General features: G+C 60.5%; 1 protein-coding gene across 2 annotated transcripts in view; it reads left to right on the top strand.

Annotated features, from left to right (window-relative positions):
- GRIK1 (glutamate ionotropic receptor kainate type subunit 1) overlaps positions 1-16,259 on the top strand; it is a 192,360-nt gene that overhangs the window by 134,838 nt on the left and 41,263 nt on the right. For both annotated transcript variants that reach the window (XM_053657793.1, XM_053657792.1), the window contains exons 7-8: positions 4,523-4,666; positions 14,431-14,538. In XM_053657793.1, the coding sequence (XP_053513768.1) occupies positions 4,523-4,666; positions 14,431-14,538 (252 nt within the window). The remainder of the gene's footprint in view (positions 1-4,522; positions 4,667-14,430; positions 14,539-16,259) is intronic.

Raw genomic sequence — 16,259 nt, forward strand, 5'->3', positions numbered from 1 at the left:
ATGGCGAAGAGCGGAGACCCTGTTCCCTGAGGTCGGGCAGTGGGGAGGGTGCCCACTGGGCCAGGACTAAGTGTCTTAAAGTTATGGTAGTAAGTCTGTAATATAGATTCATAAAAAGAATAAACAGCCCTGGCTGGTGTGGCTCAGTGGACTGAATGCCAGCCTGCAAACCAAAGGGTCGCAGGTTCGATTCCCAGTCAGGGCACATGCCTGGGTTTTGGGCCGGGTCCCCAGTAGGAGACACGTGAGAGGCAACCACACACTGATGTTTCTCTTCCTCTTTCTCCCTCCCTTCTCTCTCTCTAAAATTAATTAAGTAAAATCTTTTAAAAAATGTATAAATCTATGGCATCTAATACATTTTGTAGGCAAAAAAACAGAAAGGTAACCCCTTTCCCCCACTGGCTGTGGACAGAAGGGGAAGGCAGTGGCCACTCGCCGACGGCGATCCCCGGCTGTGCGCCGACACCGTGTGGGACTCAGCGCTGCCCGGAGTCAGGGGCGTGCGCAGTGCCGGCCTGTTGCCAGGCTCCCCCGTCCTCCAAGGGCACCGGGGCACGAAGTCTCAGCAGCCTCGTCCCACATGTGAGCTCTTCCTGTGATCCTGGCCCCCTGGAAGACGCCCGCGAGTGTCCCAGCTCCTCCCACCGTGACAAGCAGGAGCGTCGGGGATAAGGAAACCCAGTTCTAAGTCCTCGCCGTGTCCCCAAGTGAGCGGGTAGCCTGAGTCAGCCACTGAGCCTCTCCGATCCTTCTCGCTCCTCTGTGAATCTGTACGACGACACCACGGTGGCACTGAGCAGAGGACATCGGACACAGACCTGAATTTCGCTGACGGCGCCTGCCCTCCTGCCCACCTGTCACCAATAGAGGAGAAACGCGCTCCCAGGCACTGAGGCAGATCTGTTTGCTGAGGGAGTCGCACTGCTCAGACTGCGCACACTGACCACGGGGGCGCTTACCCCGACCCTGAGTGACCTGGAGGGCCAGTGGGTCCCCCAGCTGTGTTCTCTCTTCCCAGTGCCTCGGACGCTCAAAAGCTGGCAAACATCCTCTGAGACTCACAATACAAAGGCCTCCAGGATGGGCCTCACCCAACCCGGGGCCCTGCCGCCCCCGTGACCCCATTGCTACGGTGAGCACACGGGGTGTGTGGCCACCTCCCCAACCCTCTTCCAACCCCGGTCTGCGGGTGGGCTGCCCCCCCACTTCCTGGGGCTCAGGGACCCCTGCTATCCTCCCCTCGGCTCCTACAGAGAGGACACCAGCCCATCCCGGCCCTCAGGACGCTGAGCACTTGGCCGGGCAGGTCTCAGAGCAGAGGAGGGACACTCACCGATCCCGATTCGCTCCGACAGGCACCTCCTGTTGGCTCCGCGCTTTCGGTCAGACACTGGATTTTAACAAAGGAGGCTGTTAGCACCAAGTGAGCTCGGAGGCTCGAACGGCGGGCGGGGGGGGGGGGGGTTGCTGGGCAGCACCTCCCTCCCAGGACACCAGTCTCCACTCACGTCAGGTAGTGAGTGTTCCCGAATGCGGAGAGAAGATGGACGTCCCTGCTCTCTGCCCACCTGCTCTCCGGGGCTGGGGCTCCCATCAGCGCGCGCTCTGCCCTGCTCTTCCAGCCGCAGTTACGTGCCAGGCAGGCTGCCGGAGCTCTGTCGGGCCACGTCATGTCACTCGCGCTCAGTCCTGCAGTGGCACTGCATCCCGGGGCTTGTGTGGGGGTCCCTGTGACCACAGTCAGCCCCAAGGACTCTCCAAAAGGACTCACAGGGGCCAGAATTGCTGTCACACTCAAGATGAACCAGCCAAGAAAAGCTCAAGGGGACCAAGGCCAGGAGAAGGCTGTGTGGGCTCCGGACCCTTCCCCGGGCACTGCGTCCACAGCGCCTGTTCCCTCTGCAGCGTGGGGGGCCTGGGGCCAGCCTGGGAAGCTCCCCCAAGCCTTGGTGTCCAGGAGTTTTCTTGGGGTCAGTCACACTGGGGTATGGCACCCCACAGCTGAGACCAGTCACTCAGTCTCCAGCCATTCCTTAGCTGGGTGCTCCGGGCCTGTCAGGTCAGCTCCCAGGAGCCGGTCCCGCCGCTCCCTCCTTGAGCCTGGGCAGAGTTCAGGCACCTGGAGGGCCCTGCGTGAACCTTCTGCCTTCGCTGTAACCACCCCCACTGCACACCAGGGAGGAGCCCTCTCCACACATGTGCTTCCCGCCCCACGTCGTGGAAAAGGCTCTGCTGGAGGCACCGAGCGACGCAGCTTCGCACAGGGTGTCGGCGTAAAGAAGGCGCCTGGGAGAACGGCGCGTGAACACGGGCGGATCCGTCCACATCCACCTGAAACGGCCGAGAGCCGCTCAGCGCCCAGCACGGCAGCGCCCGCACAAAGGAAACCACAGCCCTTTCCGCCGGCACACTCGCGGCAGCACCCCCACTGTGGCTCCCTCCCACGCTCCCCCATCACATCACTCGCTCGGCCACCTGGCGAGCGCACACACGGGTTTATTGAAGGTCGCTTCCTCGGCCGAAGACGCCAGAGTCCGGCACGGAGGCTGGGCGTTGAAGCGGGAGTGTCCGTGCTGCCTCACCGACTGCAGCCTTCAGCCGAGTCACCACGCATCCCGACGCCCCCCCAGCCCCCATCTCCCCGCCTGTGCCGTGGGCGAGAGGCCTACGTCGAAGGTCTGGTTTCAGTAATTGAAGGAGACTCCATCTGTGTAGCGACTGCACACCGACCACTGAGCTGCCAGCACAGTTTTTGATTATCAGGCAGACACACAGGTGAGACGCAGCTCAGGTCTGTGGTGAAGAGCGTCAACCCTGTACCCGCTTCCAAGGCCTGAACTTGGCCTGCCCCCCACGAGTCTGAAGACACCATTCAACCGCGTTACTCCTTTGTCCACAGAGGAGGGAAGGTCATGGTGAAGGCTGAATGCAAAGTATCCACATCAGCGCTTGGTAAAGGTCGGCTGTCATTTCTGATCAATGTCAAAAACTCTCCTTCTGCCAACGGACCGCCCTCCTCCCACCGAACCCCACGAGCAGAGCAGAGCAGCAGCCACCAGGGGAGCCAGGCCAGACGGCTGTGGGCTCCCACCCTGGGCGAGTCGCTTATCAGCAGAACGGCCTTGATCGGGTCACTCAGCATCCCTGAGCCCCACGGTTCACATCTCTGAAACGGACTCGATCAGCCGTGAATTAAAACAGTCGAGACACGTTCGAGCTCCAACCACCCTGCCGCCGCCCGAACTCTGTCTGCCAGTCATGGAGTGCAGGACAGTTCGTCTCAGAAGCACAGCTCAACACCTTGGTGTTCCGGTTCTCGCAAACGTGCATCTTATTTTTAGGTACAAAACACCATCAGAGAAAGGGTGTGACGAGAACCGTGCAAACCACCGGAGAGTTGAGTCGAGCAGTTTCTACCAAGAGCCCGGCACCCTTCCCGCAAAGCAGGTGCCCACACACGACTGAGCACGTGTATGAAGTGGGCGGCGATGGAGACTGCCCAGCACAGAAAGGACGCAGCGTGGACCCGCCCTCTGGACCCAGGCCACCCGGGCACCCGTCCAACGTGTGACGAACGGGGAGCGGCTCCGCCGGGTTCACGGAAGCGGGGGGCGATCCTCACTCCGTGACCAGGGCTCCTGGTTTCACCCTCCTGTCAGCCCAGGGCGACGCCCTGCAGGCCACACGCCCTGGAGGCCGCGACCCCTGCGTGGCAGAGTTCTCTATCCGTTCTGATAGCCTGTGCGGGGGCCTTGAGGACTTCAAATGCACTAACATATTTGAAGTGGCTGCGAAAACCTTCAAGTAAGATGCGAAGGTGTTACAAGATTTTGTCCTTAAAGAAAACCACAGGCGGTCTATTTGGCAACAGCTCTGGAAGTGCTGATGTGAGTGTTTGCGAGGAGACAGAGGTCACGAGGAAGGAGGAAGGGAGGCTGCACCCTGGCACGAGTGAGGACCCACATGTGTGACTGGGGACACCCGTCCAGCGTGTCCCCACGCACCCGGTCTCCAGGGGCCCCCACCCCCCCTGTCACCTTCGGTTCTGTAACGAGGGCCTCCTCTGCCAGTAGGGGAACACACACCTGAAAGTCACCTGCGGTGTCACCTCTAGCAGTCCCCAAACACACACAAGTGCGCAGGTGGGCGAGGACACAGAAATACTGAGAAACAAAATCTGACGCTGAAATATCGAGCGTTAGTTTTTAACTCGGGAGCTTAACGCCGGGTTTAACCCCGAAGACTCTGCAGACGTGCGCCCCCCCGGAACCAGACCCGTGGCGGCCGGTCCGAGTTGCATTTTCTTAGACCTGAAAGCAGACCTGCGCCTCCCGCTGACCCTGGGCGAGAGGCAGGGGCCCTTTCAGAGAAAGCTGACCCCTGGGGAGTGAAACGGCTCCGCGGCAGAACAAGTGGCCGTTGAGACCCGAGGCGGTGGGGACACAGGCGAGGGCCGGGGCGCGGGCGGGCGAAGAGGCAGGTGCAGGCCACGCTGAGCCCGTGGTGTGTGTCTCTGCAGACAGACGCGGCGCTGATGTTCGACGCCGTGCACGCGGTGGCCCTCGCCGCGCACCGGGCCCCCCAGCTGGCCGTCAGCTCGCTGCAGTGCCACCGACACAAGCCCTGGCGCCTCGGACCCCGGTTCATGAGCCTCATCCGAGAGGCAAGTGCCGCGTGCTCACCGCGCTTCCTTTCTTCATGGCTCCCTGGGAGGGGCCGTGGGCGTCCCTCCTGGGGGCAGCCCTGCAGCCGGGAGGTCCATCAGGGCGTCTTCCACAGGCCGCGGGTTGGAGGGGAGGGAAGGTGGGGCTGGAGCTGCCAGGCATCTTCCCGGGTGATGCTGGGCCCTCGAAGAAGCCACCAGACCCCAGCACCACACCCTTCGTCCCAGCTGGGCCCCCCTGCCCGCGGGCCCCGCTCCGGCAGGTTGGCAGGCTCACAGCAGCTACTCCTGGGCCCGGCGAGGCAGCCACCGTCCCAGGGGTCTGTCTCCCGCATCCTGGGTTGTGCAGGACTGAACGACAGGACCTCTTTCCTGGTGGTGTTCGGTCTGTTCTGCCGCTCGTCAGCTCACTGGAAAAGTCCACTCACAGCCACCCAGCACACGAAGCCACCTGCAAGAGGACAGGTGTTGGGGCAGGAGGGGCCTTCCCCGTGGCTCTGGGGTCCTGGGCATCCCTACGCTGTCCTGCGAGGGTGTCCGGTCTGCGGCCCAACATAAAACCGTAAATGTACTCAAAACATTGTAAGATTTGCTTTGTGATCACGTGTCACAATGTTTTTAATGTGTGGCCCAGGGACACCACAAGGCTGGACCCCTGCAGGGACCTCACTTCCCTTCACAAGGGCCCGAAGTCCTCACAGACACGCAGCCGTGGGCTGTCTCTGATCCGCACAGGCAGCGAGGGCCGTGTCTGCCCCCGACAATGGGGCCACGTGGCCACCAACCGGGGCTCCGCCGTCCTCCCTGAGGCGGCTCCAGGGTGCCCTGGGGACAGGCGGGCGCAGGCCCGCACCTCAGCAGAAGGGCATCTCGGCTCCGGCTGCACACGGTCCGGGAGTCGCAGCCACGAGAGAGAAGAATGGGAGACGTCCGGGGAAAGAGCCCATGTTGGCCTCCTTCTTGGGCTGTTCCATCCACTCCCCACGAAAGAGGAGTCCGGTCCATTATGGTGAGGACCGGAAGGACGAGGGGTAGCAGTGCCCAGGGTCCCTACCAAGGTCATCGGCATGTCCAGGCCCAGGACGTGGGAAGCAGCAAACAGGTGTCCTCAGCACACGTTGGGAGGAGACCCTTCCCCTCAGGTCGGAGCCCTGCAGCGAGCGCCCTTGGGAGACGAGAGGCGGTGTGTACGTGCTCAGGTCTCCTACTCAGGCCCCTTGCGCACCTCACCTGGTCCTGGGCGGGTCACTCGGCTTCGAATCCCAGCACCACCACTGCTGATGGCAACGCAATTGGACCAGTCACTCAGCTGACCAGGCACGACCCCGTCCGTGTGCCTCAGTTTTCTCATCTGTAAAGTGGTGCAACACCTCCCGTGTGCACTGGGAGGTGTTACCCCACTTTACAGATGAGAAAACTCCGAGGATAAAAGAGGATAAAGAGCAGGCAACACCTATGAACAAGAAGAATCAGAAATGCTGGCTATGCTCTTACCCCTGCAACAGACCGTGAATAATGGCCTTGCTGGGTTTCCTGCGACAATGCCAGCAATGTAAAAACCGCAGCCACAACAGAGAAACCACAGACATCATGGAGTGACACACCCATCGACAGCTACAAACATCTGAGGTCCTGTGACCACCAGGAAAGCGACCCAGCCCCCGCCCGCCCCACAGCGGTCTGGGGCACATCCAGAATCACGCGCCATCCTGGTCGCCTTGACCTCTAACGAGGACACAGCTGGCCCCTGCATCGCAGAGCAGGGCAGGCAGACACACGCTGCCGACCTCAGCTCAGACCAACCGTGAAGCACGCCTGCCCCATCTACACCGCGTGAGAAGGTGACGTTCCTGAGCCACACGGGACACGTTTGGAGCATTAATGAGCTCCAAACTAAGGGACCGCGTCCAAAGCAAAACAGCACTTCACATTCATTTACTGAAAAAGCCAACTCCCGGTTCTCAGACTCCCCAGCAGAGGGTGTGGGAGAAAACTTGCTGGCCATTTGCATCACCATTGTTCTCAGCTGCCCTGTGTCCCTGAGTCCCCAGCCCAATGCCACCTTCAGCAAGGGGCGGGGCCTGCAGAGAAGGTGGGACTGGGGACCCCCAGGGGCTGCCCCGTTGGAGGACCGCCCCGAGAGAATTCTGAGACACACGGCAGAATTCTCCCAAGGAATGTGCCCTCCAGCCAGACTGCGCGGAGTCAGTTGACCAGGAAACACTGACCTGAGGTGGCAGGTCCTGAAACGTCCCTGGTCCTCTCCTTCAGTCACCACCACTTTCTGAGGAGCCCCCGTGACTCCAATCAGAAACGAGGTGAAGGCAGGCGCCAGCTGACTGAATTCACAGGATGACTGTCCCCCGCACACGGGTGAGAATCGGATGAGCCCTCCGGACAAACTGAGTGTGCGCGCGAGCCATCTCCAAGTTGGGGGGAGGGAGGGAGGCACTTCCAATCGAGGACAGGCGACCATGGTGGGGACAGCGGCAAGCCCACAAGGGGTCAGCCCCCGGAGCGTTGGGAGAATGCTGGCCGCCAGCCCCACCTCAGGTCCAGGTGGGAACTGCTGGCCGTCGGCCTGAGGTGCCCCCTGTAGGTGGCAGGGCAGTGGTCAGGATGCAGTCAAGAGGTCAGGTGGAATCGCCCCAGCAGGGTGGGGTGCGGCAGGGCTGGGGGGAGCAGGGGCTGTGCCGTGGTGCTGGGCAGGGCAGGGGACAGGCAGCAGGGGCAGCAAAGTGGACAGAACCACAGGCCAGTGGTTCCCAACAAGGACGTGACCCAGGCACAGGGACCAGCACACTCTCGCCCCCACTCCCAGCCACCACGTTTGGTGAGGCTCCGGGCAGAGCCCGGGACTCTGTTCGCTTCTGGCCACACGAGTCTGGGGGCCTCGTGAAGCAGGACCTCCCTCGGCAGCACGGCACCTGTCCCGGGACCTTCACCAGAAGCCAACCTAACGGAGCAGGAAGCTTCTCTTCTGCCCAAGTGACAGGCTGCTGGGTGCTCTGGGGGAACCGAGGGCACGGCTGCCCCTTCCCTGCTCCCTCCTCCCTGGGCCCTTGGCGGCCATTCTCTGGGGCGACTCGAAGCTCGCAGGGACGGCAGATCAGCAGTGCGCCCGGGGCCTGGGCGGCCCTCCAAGCTCTCCACCTGACACTCCCTGATGGGACAAGTTTCTTCGGCCTGTTTCAGAGGGAAGCGTGGGCTGCTTCCTCGGCCCTGTGACGTCCCGTGGAGCCTCGTGCTGGGTCTGTCCCACTGACTGTGACGGGGGCAGTCCCAAGTCTGGTCCACAGGAAACACCGCAGAGCTTTTCCCGCACCAGCACCGCGTCATCCTGCAGCGGGGGTGGGCCGCTTCCCCTTCCAGCCGCAGCCCGCACCACGCACCCCTTCGTCTTAGCGCTGGCAGCCGGGAGAGGGCTGCCCACACCTTTCGCGCCGCAGAATTCCTTTCCTCCGTGGAGCCGCTCCCCTACCGGCAGGTGGGCCCTCTGCTGCCCGAAGCCCCTGGACACCGAGCTCCCGTCAGCACTAACCGAGCTGGTGCAGACTCGGTCAGACCGTCTGCTGGGACAAGGACGACGTGGCTGATGCTGCGTCCTCAGAGCTCTCGCTGTTCCCGGCAGCACTGAGATCCTCGAAGACCCAAACTCAGGGACACGCCGTCTAGCACACTCTCGGTAGAGTTCGCTGAGCTAATACTTAAACTATGACACCAGCCCCTCGGTGATCTGGCCCAGAACAAATCTACCACTTGGAGCGAAAGCTGTTTCCGAACGCCAAGCACATGAAACATCGCTGGGAGCTGCACCAAACACGGGCAGCTTTCCGCCGCTGCTCCGCTGGGAAGACGGAATTGATGGGTCCTGTTTTCACGGAGCGAGGGCCATAAATCTGAACACATGAACAAGATATTTAAAGTCAAGCTTTTAAAAATCAAAGAGTCAAAGACAAAATCCTCCCCCGAGGCCCCTGCGTTTGCCTTAACGTGCACGTGGGCAGGTCGGCCTCGCGCTGCTGCTGTTACCAACCTGCGGGGCCGGGTGGACCCTGCGGCTCCAGGGGCAGGGCGCTGGGGACGCGGGGACGTGGCTAAACACAGAGGTGCCTGGGAGGAGAGGTCACGTACGCGCTGTACGTAAGGACGCATGTGCTGCATGTGAGGACACGCCCTGCGTCAGACCCAGGACAGCAATGACGACGGGGGTCAGAGGGCAAAGCTCACGCGAGGGCGGGGCGCGCGGAGGCCCCGGCGGAGGGAGGGGCGCGGGCATCCCCGCTGCAGAAAAGGCGGCTGGGAAACAGCCCCGCGCTGCCCGGGAGAAACAGTGCGAGTCTCGTAGCTGCGGGGCTGTCTCGCAGCCACGTTAGAAAATGAAAACGGGCAGATGAAATTAACTTTTATAATGTATTTTACTTATCTCAATAGATTAAAATATTTTAACATAAAATTATTAATCTATTTTCATAATAGGTTTTCTAAATCCAGTTCGTAGTTCAAGCTTGTAACACTCGGTTTGGGCTGGCCACATTTCAAACGCTCAGTGCGTCTCGGTGACGAAATAAATGTTTAAATACCATATCCCAGGTTAACTAGAGAAAGATAAAGATTAAACCATTGTAGGATCCAAATTCTTATCTTCATTGAAAACAAACATATCGATTATGTATAAAAAGTAATTATCTACCCAACAAAGACGATAACCGGATTAATACGATGCGTGCAACTCCCGGTCCCAGCGTCCCGGCCCGTGTCCGTCCCTGCGGCTTGCACGCCCCTGGGTCTCCACGTGTTCTTGCCCACTCGGTTGGCTTGCAAATTCGGAAGCCAGTTTATTACATTTTGACAAACCAGTCACCCCATGAACCAGCGCCGAGGAAAACAGACCATGAAAAGAAGAAAAGCGAGGAGCACGTTCTGAGATAAATCGTCAGGAAGTAACTATTCAACCAGAGCACACGGCACAGATACAGTTAAAGTCGGCAGATGTTGAAAATAAATAAAGCCAGCCGATGCAGCGTTGGAAATCAAACATTGGGAAGAAAAGCTATTATATTTTTAAATTATGCAGTGATCCATGCAAGCTGTTATTGCGAGATAATGGGTTATACACAACACACACGATAGTTAAAATAATTATACATTGAACAGATGAGACGGTGATAAGTGCATCATTTCAGGTCCTGAAACAGCTGACCTCCGAGGAAGTTCTGTGGTCTAAAGGTTATGTTTATCATGTCCTCCTCGGCTTAACGATTATTTTCACCCCATTACTGAGTGTGCTTCGGGTTTGTGTTGAAACAGCTTTTCTGAAAACCGTCGCAAAGTCACAGGTGACCGCGGACCGCGTTGCTGGGGGGCGGGGAGTGCGTCCTCCGGGCTGGGGCGCAGCTGCGCGGGGACCAGCCGGCTGCAGAACAGCGGCCTCTGGTCAGAAACGAAGTGAGACGCCGCGGCCTGCACTTGTTCACTGCCGCCTTCAGGAGACGGAGCACAGTGAGGACACGGAGCACAGTGAGGACACTGTTCACATGCATAAAATTCTCCCTGCGTTTTCTCCTCTCGGCACCATCTCCCCCAACGCACTTTCACGTCCTGGTCTTCCTGCCAGTTACTCCACGACCAAGCGCCAGCAAAGGGGAAGTTCGAAGGATGAGTGAGCGGCCACGCTCAATGGGGACTCCGCGAGTGCCTGCAGGGCCACTTCCCCCGGCAGGCTCAGGGACGCCCTAACCTGGGAAGCCTTCCACAGAGAAAGCTCTCCTCAGAGTTGGACTGAGGGATGAGAGCTGGCTTGGGATGCAAATGAGCCACATCTGACTGCCCGTGGACTCCACCCCCACCGACCCACGGCCCCGGGAGGGTGGACGTGTGCCGGTGGTATGGCCAGCTGGCCCCCACGTCTCAGGAGGAGAGGAGAGGGGACTGGATGCCGACCTGGGCACAGACACTTGCTTCTCCTCGTGTGACCCTGTGGCCCCGGGGACCTCCTGGCCGCTGCCCCTCTGCCGTTCTATCCCCACTTCAGAGCGCACAGCCTTTGGGGGTGCCCCCTGGTCACTCCCACCTTCAACAAACATGATCTGTCAGATTCAAAGATGAGTGAACATTTTCAGCAACCACAAAATAACAGAGAAGAGATAGCTAACACAGTGAACATAAAACACAACTATTAGGTCTACACTCACAGTTGATGTGATACAAATATTTAAGGTGACAGTCCTCCTGAGGCCCAGGAAGTAGGCCCTGCGGGAACAGAGGCCACACACTCCCTCTCGACGTGCTGGTGCTCCGCAGCCCCAGACTTCTCCCTGGTAACTGGAGCCGCATCTCGGAACAACCGCGCTACAAACCGGGTGCAGGACCAGCTCCCCAGGCAGCATCTATTTCCAAAGCCCCCGCTGTCCTGGGGCGAGTTCCAGGCACTCGGCTGCCGGGAGGACTCCGGGCTGAGGACCCCACGGAAAACGTGCTGGGTGACCCGCTGGCGTCAGTGAGGGGGTGACTGTTCTTCAGCACCCCCGGACCAGGAGGCGTGTGCTCGACCACTATGAAAAGCAGACAGCGCTCACCACTCATGTCGATCAGCAGAACTGTGACCAGAGCATGCAGGTCAGTGAACAGAAGCCGGGGAAAGGACACCCAGCAGTGCCCACTACCACGTCACAGACACCCTGTTTGAACAGGAGGGGGGCCAACGCACCCCACCTGCCCTGCCCGAGGTGGATGGGTGGTGGGACAGGAGGCGGCAGCATGGGTGCAGAGTCAGAAGGACGGTGACAGCGGGTGCCCATCGCACCATGGACACGCCAAGTTCTCACCAAGTAGACCCAGTCAGTGAAGAGCAAAGGCCCCCAGTACCACTCACCGAGGCCACTGGGGGACATCTATTCTCCAGCCCACACAGAGCGAGACATGCGCAGGAACGATGACCAGCTCTGCACATGAGGCCAGGAGGATGGGCCCCAGGCGCCAGGAGGGCAGAGCCAGGTAGGAGGACGCATGAGGCAAATGCACATCCCAGTGGGACTGGCCCACGGGCTGGGGGTGTTTGGGGGACAGCGAGGATCCCGGCACTTCCTGTGGGGGTGGAGGGTGAGTTGTGGGGGCTGCTGGAGGCAGAGGAAGGGTCGAGGTCACAGGAGGAGGGGGACACGGGTGGAGGAGGGGGACGGGACCCGCAGCCCTTCCGTGGGCCTCAGAGTATCAGACGTGTATATGCCCAAGGAAACCGCTAAAAAAGACTCATTTCCCGCATCTGACCTCCGGGCCAGGCCGGACGCCAGGGCAGAGGGGCTGCCTGTCCTGCTGGAGGACGGGTGGCACCCTCTGTGGCACCTCCGCGGTCCCCTGTGTCGGATGAGGACCACTGACCATCGGAGTGAACAAGGCTCGTGCTTCCTGAGGCTCCGTCTTTTGCATTTGACCTTCGACCAGCGTTCCCCACGGGAAGCTGCTCCCGGAGCCCTGCAGGGGCCGAGGCCCTAAGCAGCGTGACCTGCTGCCCCAGAGACTCAGGTCAGCCCTGCAGGTGCCCTGCCACGTCCAGGCCGCACTGTCGTCTGCGTACGGACTGCCGAGGGCGCCAGAATCGAGCCCGCCCCACCGAGAGCTCCACGGCGGGGACCCGGGGGGGAAATTAAAACATGCAAACACAGAACTAAAAAGGAACAGAAACAGCTTGGTCTGTGGCCACGCCAGGAACTGATCCCAGAAGAAGGCCTTGGCGGTCGCTGTGACCCCTGGTAGTGACAGCAACCAGGGTCTTTGGGGGACCTGCTTCCTCAGGGCCAGCCTCCTTCCAAAGAGACCCCCAGACCCCCTTGGCCTGCAGCGTTCTCCCGGGCCCCTCGGGCATCGGCCTCCTTGGGTGGCCTGCGGACGGTGGCCGCTGCCCACAGGAAAGACCATGGGGTCTTTTCCATGTCTTCCTTTATTTCCCAGTTTTCATGTTTCCGTAACACATGGTACAGTCATTTAAAAATGATTTTCCACTTGCTTGAATCCTCAAAGAAGCCGATTTTGGGTTTTGCTGCAAACCCTCTGTTCATAATGTCCTGACACAGCAGTAGTGTTTCTAAGACAGCACCAAAGAAGCGGTGGAAACTGTTGTTCTTAAAGGACCGCGTCTGCCAGGAAATCTCCCCCCTCCCCGCCAACAGCAGTCTGTCTTCCCGAAGGAGACATTCAGAGCCTGCGCCCAGGGGAGCAGTGAGTCCGGGAAAACGCGGGGGCTGGATGTGCTTTCGTATTTAAGTCCCTTCAGGAGATTAAGTACAGGCAATCACTTTGACTAAATGAAGTTGAAAGCTGAGTATCACGAGAGCCTAGAGTTAAGTGCTACCTACTTACTTCCTTGATACTAAAAATATATTTTTTATTTGGGCAATAAATATCTCGAAAGAGCGCACAGAAGTGAGACGCGAGTGAAAACTTCGGTTTTTTCTTTCTGTCTCTTGGCTGCCAGCCACGCGTGTGATAGAGAAAGCGCCACGGCGTCGGACCACGGCCGTTTGGGGGTCTTGGCGAGGGTCTGACGCAGTGTGGGGGTGACAGACCCCGTCCCTGTCCCTGCGCAGACACTTCTACGTGGGCGGGCAGACTGTGATCGCAACTATTAACGTGATCGTGTATCATCGTCTGAACGAGCTGTGCGTCCGCCTGGTGTGGACACGTGTCCCCGACTCCGGTGAAGTCAGGAGGGAAAAGAAATGGCCGAGTGCAGGCAAAGGGCTGGGCTCTCCTGTGTCCGACCTGTGAGTGGGCCCGAACGAGACGAGGGTCCCGAGTCCCTGCAAAGCCAGCCCCCGGGCCCCTGTGTCTCAGTTAAGGAGACCGGCGATGTCTGGTGTCAGTTCTGTGCAGGGCGTGCTGTGCGACTTCAGCTCCTAACACAAGGTTGGCTCGTGCCGTAGACTGATGGGGGCCCCACGCTCACCCCGAAACCTGTCCCTGCCTCCTCGCGCTGCCAAAGGTCTCCGTCCAGGTGGTTCAATGAGGGGCTTCAAGGCAGGACAGGGAGGTTTTCCGGGGGGACCTTTCCCAACTGCGGTCCCCGGGGGATGAGCCAGGAGAGGAGGCGGAGGCTGGAGTGACGCCGCTGGGACAAGGACAGTTCTGACGGCAGGAAGGGCGCGGAGTGCAGGCTCCGGGAGCCCCGCAGGGAGCCCCGCCGGGCCGGCCACTGGCGCTGGGATTTGCCCAGTGGCACTGATTCGGGGCTTCCACTCTGGCCTCCGAAATGGAGACCAAATTTCTGTTGATTGAAGCCACCAATTTATGACCATTTGCTATAGCAGCCACGGGACATTATTATAACATTGGAAGTGACATTGGAAGGCATGAATCATGCTGGGAAGCACCCGAAAAGTTCAGTGACATCACTGAATCATAGTCTTTCCACAGAGAAAGACAGAAGGCGCTTCCACGGGGAAGTTCTCGGGAAGGGCTCTGGACCGACCGTGGGCCGCGGGACGCGGTGACCTCCCAGGCTCTGCGTGGTCCCCGGGCCGACTGAAGGGACGGCCGACTGTGGGACATACACACGTGTGCCTGGCCCTCCGGGACCGTGACTGTCACAGAGCTGCCTGTCAGGCCGGTACAGCTGCCGAAATAAACGCGTGCTACTTACACAGCACGGAGTGGGGCCCATGGCGCCAGGGCGCAGCCAGTGACCGGAGGCGGCGGCGCGTGTGAGGAAGCGCGGCGGGGTGGCGCTGGACGTGGCGCTGCGCTAACGACCCGCCCCTTCCCCACAGGCTCGGTGGGACGGCCTGACCGGGCGCATCGCCTTCAACAGAACCGACGGCTCGAGGAAGGATTTCGACCTGGACGTCATCAGTCTCAGAGAGGAAGGGACTGCCAAGGTAAGCTCCTCCGTGACGAGCTCGAAAGCCCACGCGTGTTAACTGCAGCTATGATGCGGGGATGAGAAACGGTCTTGGGCGGTGGTGGCTGACGCCGGCGTTCGGCTCTCTCCCGCCATCTGCGACTTTGCCCTTTAGAAACTTACAGAAGAAAATATTCGAAACCCCTGAAATAATCAGGTGAACATCAGAATTCCATAATCTGACATTCTTACTTTTTGCAGCAGTGGACTGGAAGCTATGCACAATGTAAGAGAGTTTGTCTGGGAACAGTGACTTCCTGGGAATGTTTGGGGTGACTTTGAAAGTGATATAAATTCCCATCTCCGTTTTGCTGACTGTCCGCTGGGCCACAGTCACGGGAGTCAGGCTGACGCAACAGCCCAGGCCGCCGGTGCCGCGGTGTTTGAGGGAAGCGGTTTGCAGCGCTGCGGGCGCACCTGCACACCCAGGGTTCCGGTGTCAGAACGGGGCCGTCTCCCCCTCCTCCCCCTCCCTCCACCCCCCAGAACCCAGGCTCCCACAGCAGCCGCCCAGCCCCACACGGGATGCGGGCAGGAGGGCGCAGGAGCACCTGCCAAGGACCGAGTGCCTCTGAGCTCCTGCACCTGCTCCTCTGTGCGTGGCTCCCTCCCTGGTGTCCGCGCCTCCCAACGCTCAGAACGGAGGGGAAGGAGGGCCGTGCGCCAGGTCGGCGTCAGGTGGGCGTCAGGTGGGCGTCAGCGGGCGGCGGGGCGGGGCGCAGGAGCCGCTGCTGTGTTTCCATGCCCAGGACGCCGCGAGGCCCGCGCACGCCTTTCTTCCAACAAAGGCGGAACCAGACTAGAGGAGAGTGTACGGTCGGTCTGTCCCTTGCCTCCTCCTCGTTTGCAATACCGTTTTTTTCTCTGGGGGACCGGGTTCCATCAGGGGAAGGCTGACTGGGCCTCCAGGGGGCGGGTCGCTGGCCCCCTCCTCTGCCCCGAGGGAGGGGCGCCCAGCCAGGGGGCAGCCCCTCCGGCCACAGGGAAACCCTGTCAAAGCCCATTTCCCCCGTTTCCACCGTGGGGAAGCCCGTGGTCAAACGATGAGCCGTTGAGTGTGCGTCCAGCATGGGAGTAGCGTGCACACGTGTGGTGTGCCGTGCGTCTGCATGGTGAACGGGTCTCCCTAAGGAGTGACGGAGCCCTTTAGCGCTCCAGCCGGCCGGCCGTGCATAGTCACAGAGCGGGAAGCCACGCGCTCCCCAGGAGGAAGGAGACGTGGAAGCCAGGCCACCGCCCCGCCGAGCAGGAGGCGCTGTGTGGGGCCCGAGCGCTCGGTTCCTCTCCGCTGCCCCCGTTTCTCTGGCCCTGCTCCCTTCCCTGGTGGGGCACCTTCCGAACAGCGGGTGGGGGGTAAGACACGGGGCCGTCACCGTGACCCGTGTGGGCTCCGTGCCCCATTTTAATTAAGTGCTATTTTTATTCTCCCTGTGAAAACCGAGGCTGCTGGTGAGGTGTCAAAACACTTCTGTGAAGTGAGAGAGAAGGCTTGTCCTCGGGAACAGTCGGCAGGGAATCTGGGGGGGATGGGGTGTCCAAGGCCCGCCAGGCCTGCGGCTGCAGTCCGGGTGCAGGCAGGGGGCCCCTGCTGCCGGAGGGAGGGCGGGCTGGCTGCACACAGGGTCCCGGGAACAGAGAACCGGCTCTCGAGGGACTCGGCGTGCGCCCCAGGCTCTGTCTCCCCGGGCGGGGCCCGTC

The sequence above is a fragment of the Artibeus jamaicensis genome, unplaced genomic scaffold (genome assembly GCF_021234435.1).
Source record: "Artibeus jamaicensis isolate MK-2021 breed Jamaican fruit bat unplaced genomic scaffold, CSHL_Jam_final scaffold_474, whole genome shotgun sequence".
Lineage (NCBI taxonomy): Eukaryota > Metazoa > Chordata > Mammalia > Chiroptera > Phyllostomidae > Artibeus > Artibeus jamaicensis.